The sequence below is a fragment of the Cloeon dipterum genome, chromosome 4, assembly GCF_949628265.1.
Source record: "Cloeon dipterum chromosome 4, ieCloDipt1.1, whole genome shotgun sequence".
NCBI lineage: Eukaryota > Metazoa > Arthropoda > Insecta > Ephemeroptera > Baetidae > Cloeon > Cloeon dipterum.
The window spans coordinates 22,472,649-22,489,572 of record NC_088789.1 but is presented as its reverse complement, the minus strand read 5'-3'; the positions used below and the strand labels follow the sequence as shown (position 1 = coordinate 22,489,572).

The 16,924-nt window shown below is 47.9% G+C and overlaps 2 protein-coding genes across 4 annotated transcripts; both read left to right on the top strand.

Moving 5' to 3' along the window:
- Positions 1-1,748: 1,748 nt before the first annotated feature.
- On the top strand, positions 1,749-8,687 carry LOC135942665 (aldehyde dehydrogenase family 3 member B1-like). Of its 3 annotated transcripts, none has more exons than XM_065488917.1 (11): positions 1,749-1,925; positions 4,367-4,410; positions 4,464-4,607; positions 4,663-4,758; positions 5,144-5,365; positions 5,422-5,585; positions 6,216-6,573; positions 7,118-7,446; positions 7,503-7,656; positions 8,329-8,419; positions 8,484-8,687. In XM_065488917.1, the coding sequence occupies exons 1-10, from the start codon at positions 1,856-1,858 to the stop codon at positions 8,380-8,382; spliced, it is 1,635 nt and encodes a 544-aa protein (XP_065344989.1). In that variant the 5' UTR covers positions 1,749-1,855; the 3' UTR covers positions 8,383-8,419; positions 8,484-8,687. The 3 variants fall into 3 exon arrangements, with proteins under 3 accessions (XP_065344989.1, XP_065344990.1, XP_065344991.1); XM_065488919.1 differs by lacking the exon at positions 1,749-1,925 and adding an exon at positions 2,910-2,946; XM_065488918.1 differs by lacking the exon at positions 8,329-8,419 and having other exon boundaries at positions 1,750-1,925.
- A 350-nt stretch (positions 8,688-9,037) lies between these two features.
- LOC135942187 (aldehyde dehydrogenase family 3 member B1-like) lies at positions 9,038-11,814 on the top strand. The gene is made up of 6 exons (XM_065488179.1): positions 9,038-9,378; positions 9,999-10,220; positions 10,276-10,673; positions 10,838-11,296; positions 11,351-11,516; positions 11,579-11,814. Exons 1-6 carry the CDS (start codon positions 9,076-9,078, stop codon positions 11,681-11,683), a joined length of 1,653 nt encoding a protein of 550 aa, XP_065344251.1. The 5' UTR covers positions 9,038-9,075; the 3' UTR covers positions 11,684-11,814.
- The last annotated feature ends 5,110 nt before the right edge of the window (positions 11,815-16,924 follow it).

The following is a 16,924-nucleotide window of genomic DNA, read 5'->3' as shown; positions in this document are numbered from 1 at the left end:
TTTTATCAAAATTTTAAAGTGCTTCCTTAGTCCATTTTGGTTTTAACTAAACCGTTTTAGGAATTATGTATGCATTAGCAACAAGGATTTTCAGGGTTTGTTGAGTGCTTCATTGAAACCAAAACAATTTTGTTATTGTCCCGTCAGTTCAAGCTGGCTGGTGCGGGCCTATTGCTCATGCTGTCACGACCAGAGAAATAATTTTTCCATTTCCATATAGGCGTGAGTCGCGTCGCGCCGAGAACTTTTCTGCTCTGCACCTCGCGCTGTTAATTTCGCCGTGTGCTCTTATCGCGCGGCTGTTTGCCCGCTGCGACCGACGCGAGTGCGATAAAGCGCTGCGTGCAATTTAAATCGTGTGTTTTTCAAAAGCAAACTCGTCAACGAGTCGGCCGGAGAAAGAGGCGCCACAACGAATGACGAAGGAAAAAAATAATATTCTTTCCCGCGCGCTGACATCTGCGCGAAAAAGTAGAAACACACACGGCGGTACCGCGGCGAGCCGACAGGTGTCTTGCCAACCAACACGTCAATTTTGTTGCTAATTTCTTCGTCATAAAATAATAGTTTTCTCTTTAATTTCAAGATAGTTTCATTTGAAATTAGAGCATTATTTTTCACCTGAGATTTTAAACAAATTAAAATGAAACTAAATTTCAAAACAAAAATATTATAGATACATAAATATTGTTATATAATAAATCAAATTTTCAAAGGAAAATTGCAGGACAAAGGATTATAAAATAAAATGTAATTTTTATTGCTGCGCGGTCCTCATTTTTGTTATCTTTATAGTGGTACGTCGCCTTTCTTTTTGCCCACTTTTTCCCCTTTTATCTATCCTTTTTTATGATTAAATTTCTTTTTTAAAGTAAAAACCGACCATCTTGTATTAACCTCATTCAAGTGTTTCCTTTTTAAGATATTTATTTCTTTGATAGAGTTGTTGCAAAAATTTTCCCTGCTTGGTTCGTCTGCATTCTCATTTTTAAAATGTTACTAACTTTAATGAAAGCATAAGGAAAAACTAGAAGTGTCTCGTGGGTTAGCTAGAGAAACTTTGAAAGGATGCAAGCACATCAGGGTACAAGCCTATTTAAAAGTATAATTAATGCCGGTCGCGTCAGCGCGGTCAATTGTTTGTGTGACGCTCTTTTTGACACATGCAAATCACTCGCGGGACGCTAAAGAGACAGCCGAGACGAAAATAAAGCGGAGTACAGGACGGAAAATCGGGCACCCTAAGAAGGCAGTTCAGTGCGAGAACACATTTGTATTCAAATGCAATACGAAGCCTGCTTAACCGCTTTTGTCTACGCAGCACCAAACTGTCACCCAGCTCTGCGTTTATTACTTGGCCTTCAACGCTTTTTAGCCTTACAAAATTAAATCTCTAAATACTGTTCCAGGGAATATTTTAAACATTCAAAATTTTTCTCATAATTTTTCCTAGCAAAATAATTTAAAAGATTTAGAGAATCAATTTTTTTCCAGATTGTAACAAGATTTTTAATAAATTAAAAAAAAATAAATTGAAGGACACGCTCGTGTTATTTTATGGAATGAAAATTACAGTCTATCGCAGTGTTTTATAAGCACATGTTTAGCGTTTTTATTTAGGAGAGAAGTAATTTCCCCCGAAAGTAACAGAGTTAATTATGTAAGTTGCGATTGGGTCGCTGGTCACGCACAAGAACGCACGCGTGTACCGGCACAAAAAAGACGCTTGGTGATTATTCTTCATATTTCTTGTTCCCCGCCACCCCGGCCGGCCGCACCAGCGAAGATACGAACGCACGCTGCACTCTGGCAGTCAGCAAAGGCTCAAAGTGCAGTCAGTTTGCCGGAGGAAACCATGTCCGCCGACCTTGAGGAGGTGCGAGTGGTCGACGACAGCGGGGCCGAAACCGAACCACGCCACGCAGGTGACTATCCCGCCCCCGACGCTCGATTTGAAATGCAAATTGCTCTGCTCATTGTCAAGTGCGAAGCTTCTATTCTCGATTTTTGGAGAGGAAATAATATCTGTCTCCAGCATGGTAATGGCGTTAGTGCGTAAAAATGGAAAAAAAATCTGCAAAGTCAGACTGCGATGAGTTGCGAAAAGTTGTGTTGCTTTAGAAAGCACTGGATTTGGTCGATTAAATTTCGGCCGGAATCTAGAGAGGAGCTCTCTACACTACTTTGCAGACGTTTGTCTCACAATTTGGGGTTAGAATTCGGGAACTATGGCGAGCTTGGAGACTGGAATTGCAAGTAGGTGGAAATTTTATGGTTTTTCCATTTAAAATGATCTGGTGTGTATTTTTTTATTATTTTTAAAGACCTCATTCAGATTTCAAATTTTGGAATTTTTTAAGATCTGAAAGATTGATGCGCAAACAACACGAAGACACGAAGCTGGCTGCTGCAAGAGCGTGGCCAATTAAAAATAATTTCCCAAGTAACTGAACGAGAAGCGCAATTTGCCTTAATTCGTACACTCATCGCTTTAATTTTGTCTCTTTCAAGGTTGAAAGTTTATTCTAACAGCCAAAAACTACCAGGAAGGTCAAACACGTCGTTTTTTGTAATTTTGCTTCATCCTCAAACTATTTCGAAGTATTTTCACTTTCCAGCCCTAAAAATTACATCTAAAAGATTTTTCGTAAATCATTATTTTTGCAAGCTGAAATATATTGTTTATGGTCGGTTTTTGTTCTCATTAAGTGGATCGTTTCAAGGCTACAACGCTGCAAAAAATGCCCTGCCGATCTTGTTTTTATAAATCGTGCAGGGATATCTGTACTTCTGCCCAAAGTCAAGGTTGTATTTATCCGAAAATAAACCAAATTCACCGGGGGGACAAGGAAGATTGTTCTCTTTTATACCTGCTTGCTCTCCTGGCAGTTTGAACGTAAGATCTGACTGAAAAGCATCGCGAAATGTGCATCACTGCTAAGGAAGGTTGGTTTAAAGCATTTTGCTCTGGTTAAGAAAATATAATCTTAATCGGCTCTCACGTCACATTTTTAAGCCTGAAGTTAATTTCGGTCGGGTATTCATTCAAATTACTATTATTAGGCGATTTATTTTATAAAAGAATATATTATTATTTATTCAGTGGACACCATTGGCGTACGATTTAATTTCAATTTTTGTTTCTTTTAACAGGCACCTTGAGACAAAGTTAAAAGTTGTTTGATACAGTCGAGTAAATGATACATATACTAGTAAGCGAAGATTTAAGTTAAGGAATGATTTTCAATTAAGCCTAAAGATTACTGGCGTTCAATTCAAATAAAAAGGGAAGGAAAAACCTCAAAGTTGTATATTTGTTTCTATTTTTCACCTTGGAAGTAAAATAAAAACAATTAACCTTCAATTTCGTCTTTGTAAATCTTTTTATAAGTTCATAAATTCCTTGGAAAATGACAATTTAATCGAAATATCAACAAAAAGTGATAGTGGTCGTCAGTGTCAAAAAACCGTATATATTCGACTATTTTGTTGTCAACTATTTTCTGAAGAAAGAAAGGCTAAATTTGCAACCGTAGATATTACGGTTCCAAGAGTGATAATTTTGGTTACTCATATTGTGTAATATTTTGCCATAAACTATATTGACTGATGAAGCTGCGGTTTCTAAAATTGGAGTTTCCGAAGCGAAACCGCAAAGAAAATGCAACTGCCATCAAGCGTGTGAAATTTAGAAACAAAGCAACATTTTCTAAATTCAAAAATATTTCTTGTTAATTTATTTACGAACAAAAATAATTATTTCAATGATCCACAATTAAGTTGCATTAGTCGATAGGTGATAGACGATTTTGCCGTTACAGTTTTTGTCATAGAAAGACGACAGCATTGACCTATTCTCCGCTTGCCCGCTGGATCTATTGCATAGGGCACGTCAAGCTGCAAATAATAATAATGTTGAGCAACACATATAATAAGCACTGCACTTTCAATGCAATCAGCTCCCCATTTACTCCTCGCGCGGTGCAGCGTAAAAACACTTCTTGCAGCCAGCCACACCTTTCTCGGCGCTCGGCAGACGCAAATCAAAACTATACTATACTATAGGTGATGATTATTGTTTATAGCCAGGCAGTTTATTATTTATTTCTTAAAAATCGGCTTTGGTCGGGGAAGAGCGTAAAAGTCAGTACGGGAAAGTGGGGTCTACTGTTTTCACCTGGCGCGGTTGCGCAAAGCGGCGGCAGCTTTCGTTTCGATTCAGCTGTGCTCCGTTCTGTCAGCTAAACAGCTAGATTGGTCTCCGGGCCGATGACTGGCTGTTTCGCCGCTCTTATCATGTGCCCCCGCTTATCATTGTGACTCTCGATCGCCACTCTCTGAACCTGCATGTACACTGGTGTTTCAGGAGCGCCCGTGGAGCCCGCCGTCGAAATGTCCACCTACTCCAGCGTGAGTGCCCTCGAAATCACTCCCTTTGGTCGGTCCTAAAGGTTAATTTCCAGGTTGTCCAGAGGGCCCACAATGCCTTCCAGTCGGGCCGAACGCGCGACGTCGAGTTTCGGCGCCGCACCCTTAAGCAGCTGCTCCGCATGTACGAAGAAAACACCAACGAGATGCTTGAGGTTCTCAACAAGGACCTTCGCAAGGTAACCTCAGTTGCGTCACTGCCACCGCTCTTTCTAACAATAATTTGGACCGCAGAGCAAACAGGAGGCCACCGTGCTCGAGGTGGAGTACCTGAAGAATGACATCAGGGCCTGCCTCGCGCATCTGGACGAGTGGGTCAAACCTGAGAAGGTGAGAGTTCTGCAAAAAACGAAGGGGGCGTAACCCAGAAATCACTTTAATTGAAATTTTGTACTGGATATCAGCCCGTTGGATCATATTGTAAAGACATTTTTAGGAATTTCAAGACAATGGGAGATAGAATGTCAGAGATGACAAAAATGTAGCCATAAAAATGCTATAAAAGCTCTCAGAATCAATAGCTGATTTTTGCACCTTCCAAGCGGTTTAAAAGACAAATTTCTGGCGTTTCCTCAGTGCGAGGAGGCAAAATGATGGCAAAATTAGGCCCAAGCTCTTCTGCGGTCACTCAAGCCCCATATTATCTGCTCGGCGGTGTTATTGGGACCACCGATGTTCAAGAAAAAAATAAATATAAACAAAAATCCTCTTCCAGCCGCCTAAAGGCTTGGTGAACATGCTGGACGACGTCTTCCTCTACAGGGAGCCGTTCGGCGTGGCCCTGGTGATGGGCGCGTGGAACTACCCCTTGCAACTCACCCTTCTACCCATGCACGGTGCGGTATCAGCTGGAAACTGTGTCATCCTCAAACCTTCAGAATTGTCGCCCAACTCAGCCAAACTGATCGCAGAACTTATTCCAAAATACCTCGACCAGGTTTGTCGAAAAGAAAATTGAACCGAAATGAAACTGACGGGATTTCGGTTGTCTAGGAGTGCTACCAAGTGGTGCTGGGTGGAATTCCTGAAACGACGCTTTTGCTGAAGGAGCGCTTTGATTATATTTTCTACACCGGCTCAACGACAGTGGGAAAAATCGTGCGCGACGCCGCCAACCAGCATTTGACCCCGGTCACCCTGGAATTGGGAGGAAAGAGGTAATGGAATTTTTTGCTTGATTCTCATGACTTTGGAGTGCGCTCTCAAGGTCACTGTGGACTGTAATATCAATACCACGTTGATAACATCAGAGGTTAAAACTGGACTTTGATTTCCCTCATTATCAGTTGTCTGTACAATGATATTATGTAAACAAGAGCGCTACAATAACAAAATGTTTTAAATATTATCTAAGAGGTTAGTAAATTACGTTCTATAAGTGAAGGAGAGCAGAGAAAAATATCATTATTTTAAAATAAGGCTCCAGAATTTTAATTTGAAATGAAAGGGAATTTATGAAATAAAGTCTAGAGTAGATTGACAACAGTAATTTTTAATATGTCAAATTGAAAATAGGAGTTAAAATTTTCCCAAATTTTTATTGCCTGGATATTGAATGAAAATTCGGAAATTTTTTGAAAATTATAGTGATTTATAACAAAATTTAACCCATTTGTGGGGTAATTCATGGAATGATACCTAGTAGCCCAGTCGATTATATTATTCCTCTCTTTGCACAGTTTATTTATTTTTTTTAAAGTTTACCTCTAAGCAATTTTCTCATTTCAGTTTGTTATAATATATTTCCCTTTTAACATCATGAACTCATTTTTAATTTAATATTTCAGCCCGACGTACCTGGACAGTTCATGCGATATAGAGATCGCCACGAAACGCATCCTGTGGGGCAAGCTGATCAACGTGGGCCAGACGTGCATCGCGCCTGACTACCTGCTTTGCACCAAGCAGGTGCAGGAAAAATTCGTGGCCACGGCCAAGCGGGTCCTATCCTCCTGGTTTGGCGATAACCCCATCGAGTCGCCCGACCTGGGCCGCATCATCAACGAGCGCCACTTCAGCAGACTGCAGGGACTACTCAAGAGCACCACCGGTCGCGTCGTCATCGGAGGCGATGGAAACTCCGAGGAACGCTTCATTCCACCAACCATCATCGCCGATGTCGCGCCCACTGACCCGATTATGCAGGTGAGAATGGGAAATGGGGGGGGGGAGAAAGAGAGGTTTAATTTAAATTTTAAATTATCAAATGAAGAAAAATGAGTAAATTTTAAAAAGTTATTTAGCAAAATTTAAAAATCTCAGTTGGTTGATTTCAATTAATTTTTTATTTAAACGTCGCCCATAATTGCTATTGTTGTTTTGCTATGCAACAAGTTATAAAAAAATCAGTATAAAAAATCCTACCTGATTCTTTGAGCAACAACGATGTAGTTGAATCATCGTCTTAATTATTTTTCAAAGAATACAAAAATATACCTAAATATGTAGTTCTAAAAATTGGCAGTAAACACAAAAAACTTCTTTTGGGCTGGTAAATAGATCGAATCATTTTTAGAAGAAAAATACCAACTAAAATTAGGACAGATTATTGGTCGATTTAAACAGTTTGGACTGTTAAATCGATGCTATTTTGCATTTTAATTTGCAATATCACAGTTCCGTGCCGGTTGAAAGCTTAGAAAAAATATTATCCTTGAACTTAATTAATAAATAAATATTTCATGTTCAGGAGGAAATTTTCGGCCCAATCCTGCCGATCATCAACGTGGAGAACGCTTACGAAGCCATCAAGTTCATCAACAGCAGGGAGAAGCCGCTGGCACTGTACATTTTCACGGAGAGCAAGAAGGACCGCGAGCTTATCCTGAACAACACATCGAGCGGCGGCGTTTGCTGCAATGATGTCGTCATGCACCTGGGCGTCGAAAACCTGCCGTTCGGCGGCGTCGGCCAGAGCGGCATCGGCCAGTATCACGGCAAGGTCAGCTTCGACGAGTTTTCACACACCAAAGGATGCCTGGTCAGGAACTTTGGCTTCATCGGCGAGACGCTCGGAGGGTGAGTCCTTCAGAGAACACCACCTGAGCAGCCAGGCTCACTCTGTCGCGTTTCAGGTTCCGCTACCCGCCCTACTCAGAGAACAACATCAAGATGCTCAACATGCTGATGAAGAAGCGCAACTCGTTCGGCTTGTTCAAGTGCCTGCCAAAGATCGCTCTTTTCGCCCTGGGAGCCGCGTCGGTCCTTGCTGTACAGGCCATCGTCAGGGTAGGTTTTCACAACTCTGATTATTTTGATTGTTGTTTCAAAATAATTAAAAAATGACAGGAAAAATTGTCATTTGTCCACCAATTTATGGTTGCAAAAACCCGCAATTATTTTTTTTAAAAAAATGCATAAATTACATATCATTAAATATTTACCAATTTTCAATTTGAATCTGTTATATTAAATAACTTTTTTGTTGGGCATTTCAGGAATCATGAATCTAAAATGATATTTTCCTAATTTTTAGATTTCTATATAGCATTTAACACCCTTAAAAAGGACCATAACATTTAATTTAGTGTGGATATCAATGTTGAAAAATAGTCAATCACTGCAACTCGCAAATAAATTTTTGTAAATGTGAGCAATAATATCATTTGCGTAAGAAAAGTGTACATATATAATACTGGTAAAAACAGCAAAAACAAGCGGGGAAAAGTCAGTTGTTAACAAATCGTCCTGGTCCCGGCAAAATTGCGCAACGTTCGACAAACCCAAATTTTAACTGTCGAATTGATTGTTGACCTTTTGTTGCAAAAAGGAAATTTGCGTTTGGTTGTTAAAAGCTACGCAATTTTGCCGGGACCACGACGAAATGCAACCCTGCATGCAGACAACAATCAAAATCTCATTTCCCTCATAAATGTTCATGTTGATTTGCGTGTTTTGTAGCGCGGCCTAACGTTGAGGACAGTATTCGCTTTCGTAAAAGGGTTAAAAACATAAAATGAGTTCGCGTTTTGAATTTCGCAAAGACGCAGAGGTGTGTGTTTGTGATCTCGAAATTCGGCACGCATGGATTGATTTTGTGTTCTCTCTGATTGCAGGCCACAAATGGTGACAGCGAGTGAGTGAAGTTTGGAGATGATATTACGGCTTGGAAGCGGCCGCCTTGACGGAAATCGCCGCGAAACGTTTTCTGCCTGCTGTGTTAACCAATTCTACCCTAGCCTCTGCCTCTCTATGTTTGTGATTTTATATACGCTCGTATTATTTTTTGTAATAAATACGCCAATGTTGAAAAATTGAAACTTGAGAACTTTCACTTGTTATCTAACATAAAAATATTTTACCCATAAATGAAGCATGTTATTTCTATCGCGAATAAATCTTGTATTACTTATTGAGCACGATGTAAAAGACATTACCAAATTAAGAGATGCTTGATTATCTCAAATAAAATTCCTCTCTGCCGTCGTTAATGCTGCTCGCTTAAAATTATACACCTAGAACGACAACCTCCTAATTTGATGATAAAATAGTGTGATTATACGTAAAAGGCCTGCAGCGCAAAAAAAATAGGGAAATCATTAAAATGTCGGAGCAGCACCTTTGACGTGCTCTAATTCAAGGTCTACCGGTACGAAAATAGCGCGCACGGCTATTTCACTCTCAAACCATAAGCAGCCGTCGACAAAGATGCATCAGGGTCTTTCTCAGGTAGGGCCACTCGAAACGAAAATGCCCACAAATCATTTTGACCTGCTCTACGAATTGCGTGCTGTATTCGAAAGTGGACGCACTCGAAGCGAAGAATTCCGGCGGCGAAACTTGCAGAGGCTGCTGCAACTTTATGAAGAGAATACAAAAGAGATTTTGGCCGCCCTGAAGGCCGATCTGGGTAAAAGCAGCAAGGAATCAAACCTCTTGGAACTGGGCTACATCAAGTCTGAACTACAGTGCGCCCTTTTCAAACTGCACAAGTGGATGAATCCGCCAAAAGTGAGTTAAATATAAAAAAAGTTAAATCATATTTCATTTATGGGTACATATTTAAAAGCTGCGCAGCATTTAAAAATAATTACGCAATTATATTTTATATAATATTACAGGCATGGCTTGAGGCAGTATTTTTACGACTTAATTGTTTTTTAATCATTTTAATTTGGACTCTGCACAAGTCCAGCCAATTTCGAAGAATTTTCGGCTACTTTATTACTAATTGACCAGTTTAAAGTTTAAAAAAATCTTTGGCTTTAGAACATCCCTCAGAAATTTTACGCTTTATTGTAGTGTGGAGAGTTCAAGTCTTTTAACTTTATTCATTTGGTTGGTTCATCTCTTTCGAGATGAGTGACCCCTAATAGCGAACAACTCGCACAAACTCCGAGTCCCAATAACATCACGAACGATAAAATGGGCGCATGGGCCTCATTGGAGGAAGCCCAGTCCTGATAAGGACCAGCTCCCCTGAACCGAGAGGTCTTCATCTTTATTGAAACGCTAGACATTCGTCCCTTGATTTAATTCACACATGCTTATGAATGCACAATCATTTCTTTGATTCATGATGTTGATGTAACCTTGTCTTTCAATTAGTTTTTCCACGACTTCTTTTACAGCCATACAAAAATATCATGTATTTTTTTGACGGCGTTCGACTTATCAACGAGCCGCTGGGGGTGGTGCTCATTATCGGCCCGTACAACTACCCTCTGAAGCTGCTCTCTCTCCCCCTGCATGGCGCCATTGCAGCCGGAAACTGCGTCGTCCTGAAGCCCTCACACCTCACACCACAGACGTCGGCCCTTATTGCACGCCTCGTGCCGAAGTACCTTGACCCGGTATGAAAAAACCAAAGCCAGATAGTAAATATTTAGTAACAGAAAATTTTTGCAGGAATGTTTCAAAGTGGTTTTGGCCGACGCGGCCGGAACGCAAGAACTGCTCGAGCACAAGTTCGACTACATTTTCGCGACGTGCTCCAACGCGACAGGGCGGCTAGTGGCTGAAGCCGCTGCCCGCCAAATGACGCCCTCCTCTATCCAAATGGGTGGCAAGTGTCCAGTATTCCTCGACGAGCAGATCGGAAACTTTGATGCGGCCGTGAAGAGGATCGCTTACGCCAAGACTGTCAACCTAGGCCAAATGTGCATGGCGCCTGACTACATACTCTGCACTCCGCGAACTAGAGACAAGTTTGTGCCGCTTTTTCAAAAGACCATGCAGCAGTTTTTCACTGATAGTATGAGGCAGTCGGAGCATTCGGGCAGGATTGTCAGCAAGGAACACGTCAAGTACGACCAAATTAATTAAATTTAAGAATTTTGAAATTTATATCCCGAGAAATTAACGCTTAATTGTCCACAAAATATATTTTCCATAAAAAATAACAAAATGTCTTTATTCTGGAGCCTATAACGACTGTGGAGCTACTTGGAAAATAAAATGCTACTTGCAGGCGGCTGGAGAAAATGCTGAGCGGCACTAAAGGCACCGTGGTGTTTGGCGGTGAGGTGGACACTGATCAGCGCTGGGTATCGCCGACCCTAGTGGTAGACGTGCCACACAACGATGCCCTGATGCAGGCGGAGATTTTCGGGCCAATCCTTCCCGTGGTGTGCGTGGCGAGTGCTGAGGAGGCAGTTCGCTTCATCAGGGCGAGGGACAAGCCACTGGTCGTCTACCTCTTTAGCGAGAATGCGGCCACGCACAAACTCTTCAGTCAGAGCACATTCAGCGGTGCTCTCAGCATCAACGAATGCATCATCTACTCGGGCATTGAAGACTTGCCCTTTGGAGGAGTGGGCGCCAGCGGTATGGGCCCCAAGTACCACGGCTATAGCTCCTTCCTCACCTTCACCAACCAGAAGGGCGTGCACGTCAAGAGGCTCAACTGGTTCAGTGAGCTAGTGACCAGGTAATTTTCTTGTAGCCACCGAATTAAATATTTGTAATTTTTGTCTAAAAACAGTGCCAAGTACCCTCGGAAGGATTCCTTGCTAGGAAACAAGTTGAACGACTTTGCCCTAACCCCGAGACGACAAGATGAGGGGCGCCTTTTAATATATTTAGTTGTCACCCTCCTCGCATTCGCGGCTCTCCTGTTTTACTCTGCTGTGATTTTGTACCTTACAAAGGTATGCACGATCATTTGTTTGCAACTTAATTCATTTTCATCTTTTCATATTCGAATCCACAGAATTGTTTCTTAAGAGCAGAAGCCACTGAAGATGACTGGGTGTGCACAGGACTCAATTACCTTATGTCGATGGAGGAAATTATCGTACAGAAATTACGTCAGTAGCTTATGCCACTATGAGAGCGGCTTTGACCAAAATGGAGTCTTGGCTATTAATTGGTGCCTATATTTGTCACTTGCCATTCTGCCTTTATCCTTGTAAATGATTTTTTTAAAATAAATTGCATAATATATCAAAATGATTCAAAATAGTTTTATTATCCCCCTCTCAACCTTGAAACGATGTTATTAAAAGTTACACATGCAACAGAGTAGCAATTTGTTAATTGATATGAAAACATCAAATTTATTAAATAATGTTATAATCATTTCCCGAGACAATAAACTTAATAAGAAAAACGTTTTAATCTTTGATGTTAGAAGAGAAATAAATAGATAATGGTCGATTTTAACCTGACCATCAGTATAGAAGAGATATTTTAAATTAAACAGCACTCCGTCAACTCATTTATCTATATTAGAGCACTGTGCGGTTGCGGTTTTGGTACTAAAAAACCGCAAACCGCCCACCACAACCGCAGATGCGGTTATAATTTTGCGGTTGCGGTGCGGTTGCGGTTTCATTTTTGCGGTTGCGGTGGAACCACCAAAAACCGCAAATCTTGAGAATCAAAATTTACCATTTTTATTATGCGACTGTTTAGCACGGGTAGGGCGTCGCGCGGGACGGGTAGGGCGTCCCGCAGTCACGCGGGACGGGTAGGGCGTCCCGCGGGATGGGTAGGGCGTCCCGTAGTCACGCGGGACGGGTATGGCGTCCCGCAAGCACGCGGGACGGGTAGGGCGTCCCGCAGTCCCGCAGGACGGGTAGGGCGTCCCGCAGTCACGCGGGACGGGTAGGGCGTCCTGCAGTCACGCGGGACGGGTAGGGCGTCCCGCGGGATGGGTAGGGCGTCCCGCAGTCACGCGGGACGGGTCGGGCGTCCCGCGGGACGGGTAGGGCGTCCCGCAGTCACGCGGGACGGGTAGGGCGTCCCGCGGGATGGGTATGGCGTCCCGCAGTCACGCGGGACGGGTAGGGCGTCCCGCGGGACGGGTATGGCGTCCCGCAAGCACGCGGGACGGGTAGGGCGTCCCGCAGTCACGCGGGACGGGTAGGGCGTCCCGCGGGATGGGTATGGCGTCCCGCAGTCACGCGGGACGGGTAGGGCGTCCCGCGGGACGGGTATGGCGTCCCGCAAGCACGCGGGACGGGTAGGGCGTCCCGCAGTCACGCGGGACGGGTAGGGCGTCCCGCGGGATGGGTATGGCGTCCCGCAGTCACGCGGGACGGGTATGGCGTCCCGCAAGCACGCGGGACGGGTAGGGCGTCCCGCAGTCACGCGGGACGGGTAGGGCGTCCCGCAGTCACGCGGGACGGGTAGGGCGTCCCGCGGGACGGGTATGGCGTCCCGCAAGCACGCGGGACGGGTAGGGCGTCCCGCAGTCACGCGGGACGGGTAGGGCGTCCCGCGGGACGGGTATGGCGTCCCGCAAGCACGCGGGACGGGTAGGGCGTCCCGCAGTCACGCGGGACGGGTATGGCGTCCCGCAGTCACGCGGGACGGGTAGGGCGTCCTGCAGTCACGCGGGACGGGTAGGGCGTCCTGCAGTCACGCGGGACGGGTAGGGCGTCCCGCAGTCACGCGGGACGGGTAGGGCGTCCCGCGGGATGGGTGTGGCGTCCCGCAGTCACGCGGGACGGGTCGGGCGTCCCGCGGGACGGGTAGGGCGTCCCGCAGTCACGCGGGACGGGAAGGGCGTCCCGCGGGACGGGTAGGGCGTCCCGCAGTCACGCGGGACGGGTATGGCGTCCCGCAGGCACGCGGGACGGGTAGGGCGTCCCGCAGTCACGCGGGCCGGGTAGGGCGTCCCGCGGGATGGGTATGGCGTCCCGCAGTCACGCGGGACGGGTAGGGCGTCCCGCGGGACGGGTATGGCGTCCCGCAAGCACGCGGGACGGGTAGGGCGTCCCGCAGTCACGCGGGACGGGTAGGGCGTCCCGCGGGATGGGTATGGCGTCCCGCAGTCACGCGGGACGGGTATGGCGTCCCGCAAGCACGCGGGACGGGTATGGCGTCCCGCAGTCACGCGGGACGGGTAGGGCGTCCCGCGGGACGGGTATGGCGTCCCGCAAGCACGCGGGACGGGTAGGGCGTCCCGCAGTCACGCGGGACGGGTAGGGCGTCCCGCGGGATGGGTATGGCGTCCCGCAGTCACGCGGGACGGGTAGGGCGTCCCGCGGGACGGGTATGGCGTCCCGCAAGCACGCGGGACGGGTAGGGCGTCCCGCAGTCACGCGGGACGGGTAGGGCGTCCCGCGGGATGGGTATGGCGTCCCGCAGTCACGCGGGACGGGTATGGCGTCCCGCAAGCACGCGGGACGGGTAGGGCGTCCCGCAGTCACGCGGGACGGGTAGGGCGTCCCGCGGGATGGGTATGGCGTCCCGCAGTCACGCGGGACGGGTAGGGCGTCCCGCAAGCACGCGGGACGGGTAGGGCGTCCCGCAGTCACGCGGGACGGGTAGGGCGTCCCGCGGGACGGGTATGGCGTCCCGCAAGCACGCGGGACGGGTAGGGCGTCCCGCAGTCACGCGGGACGGGTATGGCGTCCCGCAGTCACGCGGGACGGGTAGGGCGTCCTGCAGTCACGCGGGACGGGTAGGGCGTCCTGCAGTCACGCGGGACGGGTAGGGCGTCCCGCAGTCACGCGGGACGGGTAGGGCGTCCCGCGGGATGGGTATGGCGTCCCGCAGTCACGCGGGACGGGTCGGGCGTCCCGCGGGACGGGTAGGGCGTCCCGCAGTCACGCGGGACGGGAAGGGCGTCCCGCGGGACGGGTAGGGCGTCCCGCAGTCACGCGGGACGGGTATGGCGTCCCGCAAGCACGCGGGACGGGTAGGGGGTCCCGCAGTCACGCGGGACGGGTAGGGCGTCCCGCGGGATGGGTATGGCGTCCCGCAGTCACGCGGGACGGGTAGGGCGTCCCGCGGGACGGGTATGGCGTCCCGCAAGCACGCGGGACGGGTAGGGCGTCCCGCAGTCACGCGGGACGGGTAGGGCGTCCCGCGGGATGGGTATGGCGTCCCGCAGTCACGCGGGACGGGTATGGCGTCCCGCAAGCACGCGGGACGGGTATGGCGTCCCGCAGTCACGCGGGACGGGTAGGGCGTCCCGCGGGACGGGTATGGCGTCCCGCAAGCACGCGGGACGGGTAGGGCGTCCCGCAGTCACGCGGGACGGGTAGGGCGTCCCGCGGGATGGGTATGGCGTCCCGCAGTCACGCGGGACGGGTAGGGCGTCCCGCAAGCACGCGGGACGGGTAGGGCGTCCCGCAGTCACGCGGGACGGGTAGGGCGTCCCGCGGGATGGGTATGGCGTCCCGCAGTCACGCGGGACGGGTATGGCGTCCCGCAAGCACGCGGGACGGGTAGGGCGTCCCGCAGTCACGCGGGACGGGTAGGGCGTCCCGCAGTCACGCGGGACGGGTAGGGCGTCCCGCGGGACGGGTATGGCGTCCCGCAAGCACGCGGGACGGGTAGGGCGTCCCGCAGTCACGCGGGACGGGTAGGGCGTCCCGCGGGACGGGTATGGCGTCCCGCAAGCACGCGGGACGGGTAGGGCGTCCCGCAGTCACGCGGGACGGGTATGGCGTCCCGCAGTCACGCGGGACGGGTAGGGCGTCCTGCAGTCACGCGGGACGGGTAGGGCGTCCTGCAGTCACGCGGGACGGGTAGGGCGTCCCGCAGTCACGCGGGACGGGTAGGGCGTCCCGCGGGATGGGTATGGCGTCCCGCAGTCACGCGGGACGGGTCGGGCGTCCCGCGGGACGGGTAGGGCGTCCCGCAGTCACGCGGGACGGGAAGGGCGTCCCGCGGGACGGGTAGGGCGTCCCGCAGTCACGCGGGACGGGTATGGCGTCCCGCAAGCACGCGGGACGGGTAGGGCGTCCCGCAGTCACGCGGGACGGGTAGGGCGTCCCGCGGGACGGGTATGGCGTCCCGCAAGCACGCGGGACGGGTAGGGCGTCCCGCAGTCACGCGGGACGGGTAGGGCGTCCCGCGGGATGGGTATGGCGTCCCGCCAGCACGCGGGACGGGTATGGCGTCCCGCAGTAACGCGGGACGGGTATGGCGTCCCGCAGTTCCCAGAACATCCAAAAGCTCAGCATCGGCTACTGTATCAATTGTGAGGAAGAATCGATTTGCAAGGGTGGCCAGAGACAACTCCTCCACCTCTGGGTTCTTTGCAGAGATTCGAATCACCGCCAAAAACATTATTTTTTAAATTTAAAGATGAATTTATTATTTTGTTACAGTTACCTCTTTGAAATACCGACATTTCAGACTCATCGGACAAAACGTAAGAAAGGCGGTTAGATCAATTTTTGCAGGCCTCATGGCGAGGAAGAGGCTAAGGGCTGGGAGCATCAGGACTTCCATTTCTTCCTCCTCCCTCACAAGTTTGGTGCATTTTTTCGCCATCAGTTTGAGCACAATTTTCGCAATCAAGTCTGTTGCTACACGCAGTCACGCGGGACGGGTAGGGCGTCCCGCAGTCACGCGGGACGGGTAGGGCGTCCCGGAGTCACGCGGGACGGGTAGGGCGTCGCGCGAGACGGGTATATGTATAACGTTGTTGTAATTTCTGGGAATTCGCACGGCACTTTTTATGATATACCATAAATTTAAAAAAATCTCCTTTCTTTGAATAAATTAAGTATTAAATCTAATATCAAGCCAATCAACTACTTCAACGTTATTGATGCATCATAAATGGAATATTTGGGCTTCTTTTAGTGGACAAGTTGATCGGATCAAGTGCCACTTAAATGTGTGCCCGCAATTAAAAACCGGGCTAAATTTTTCAGAATGGCGTAATTTTTATGATATCTTGATAGTTATTTCATAACTTAATATAAATTACATTTTTCCACTTTTTGGGTTCTTTGAACCTCCAAATCTCAGGTTCCAACAATCAGAATTGCAAAAATTTCCTACCGTTAGACTCGCCTTGACCTCCACTAACAGCCCAAGTGTTTATGGGGAGCTTACCCTCATCCCCTTTCAACTCCATTGCTTCAATTTTAATAAAAAAATTAATCTGCTTCCATTTGCATCGACTTGGCTTCAAAACATTTAAAATCATCCTAAATTCCTACTGAATTACCACCCCGCCCATTCAACCAAAACTAAAAAAAATGTTTTTAATAAAATTTAAATTAATAAAATTATCCAGATCTATAAAATGTTATTCATTTCCGAAGGGTTTAAAGTATAGGGGTGGAGGGTAAGAACCCCTAAACCC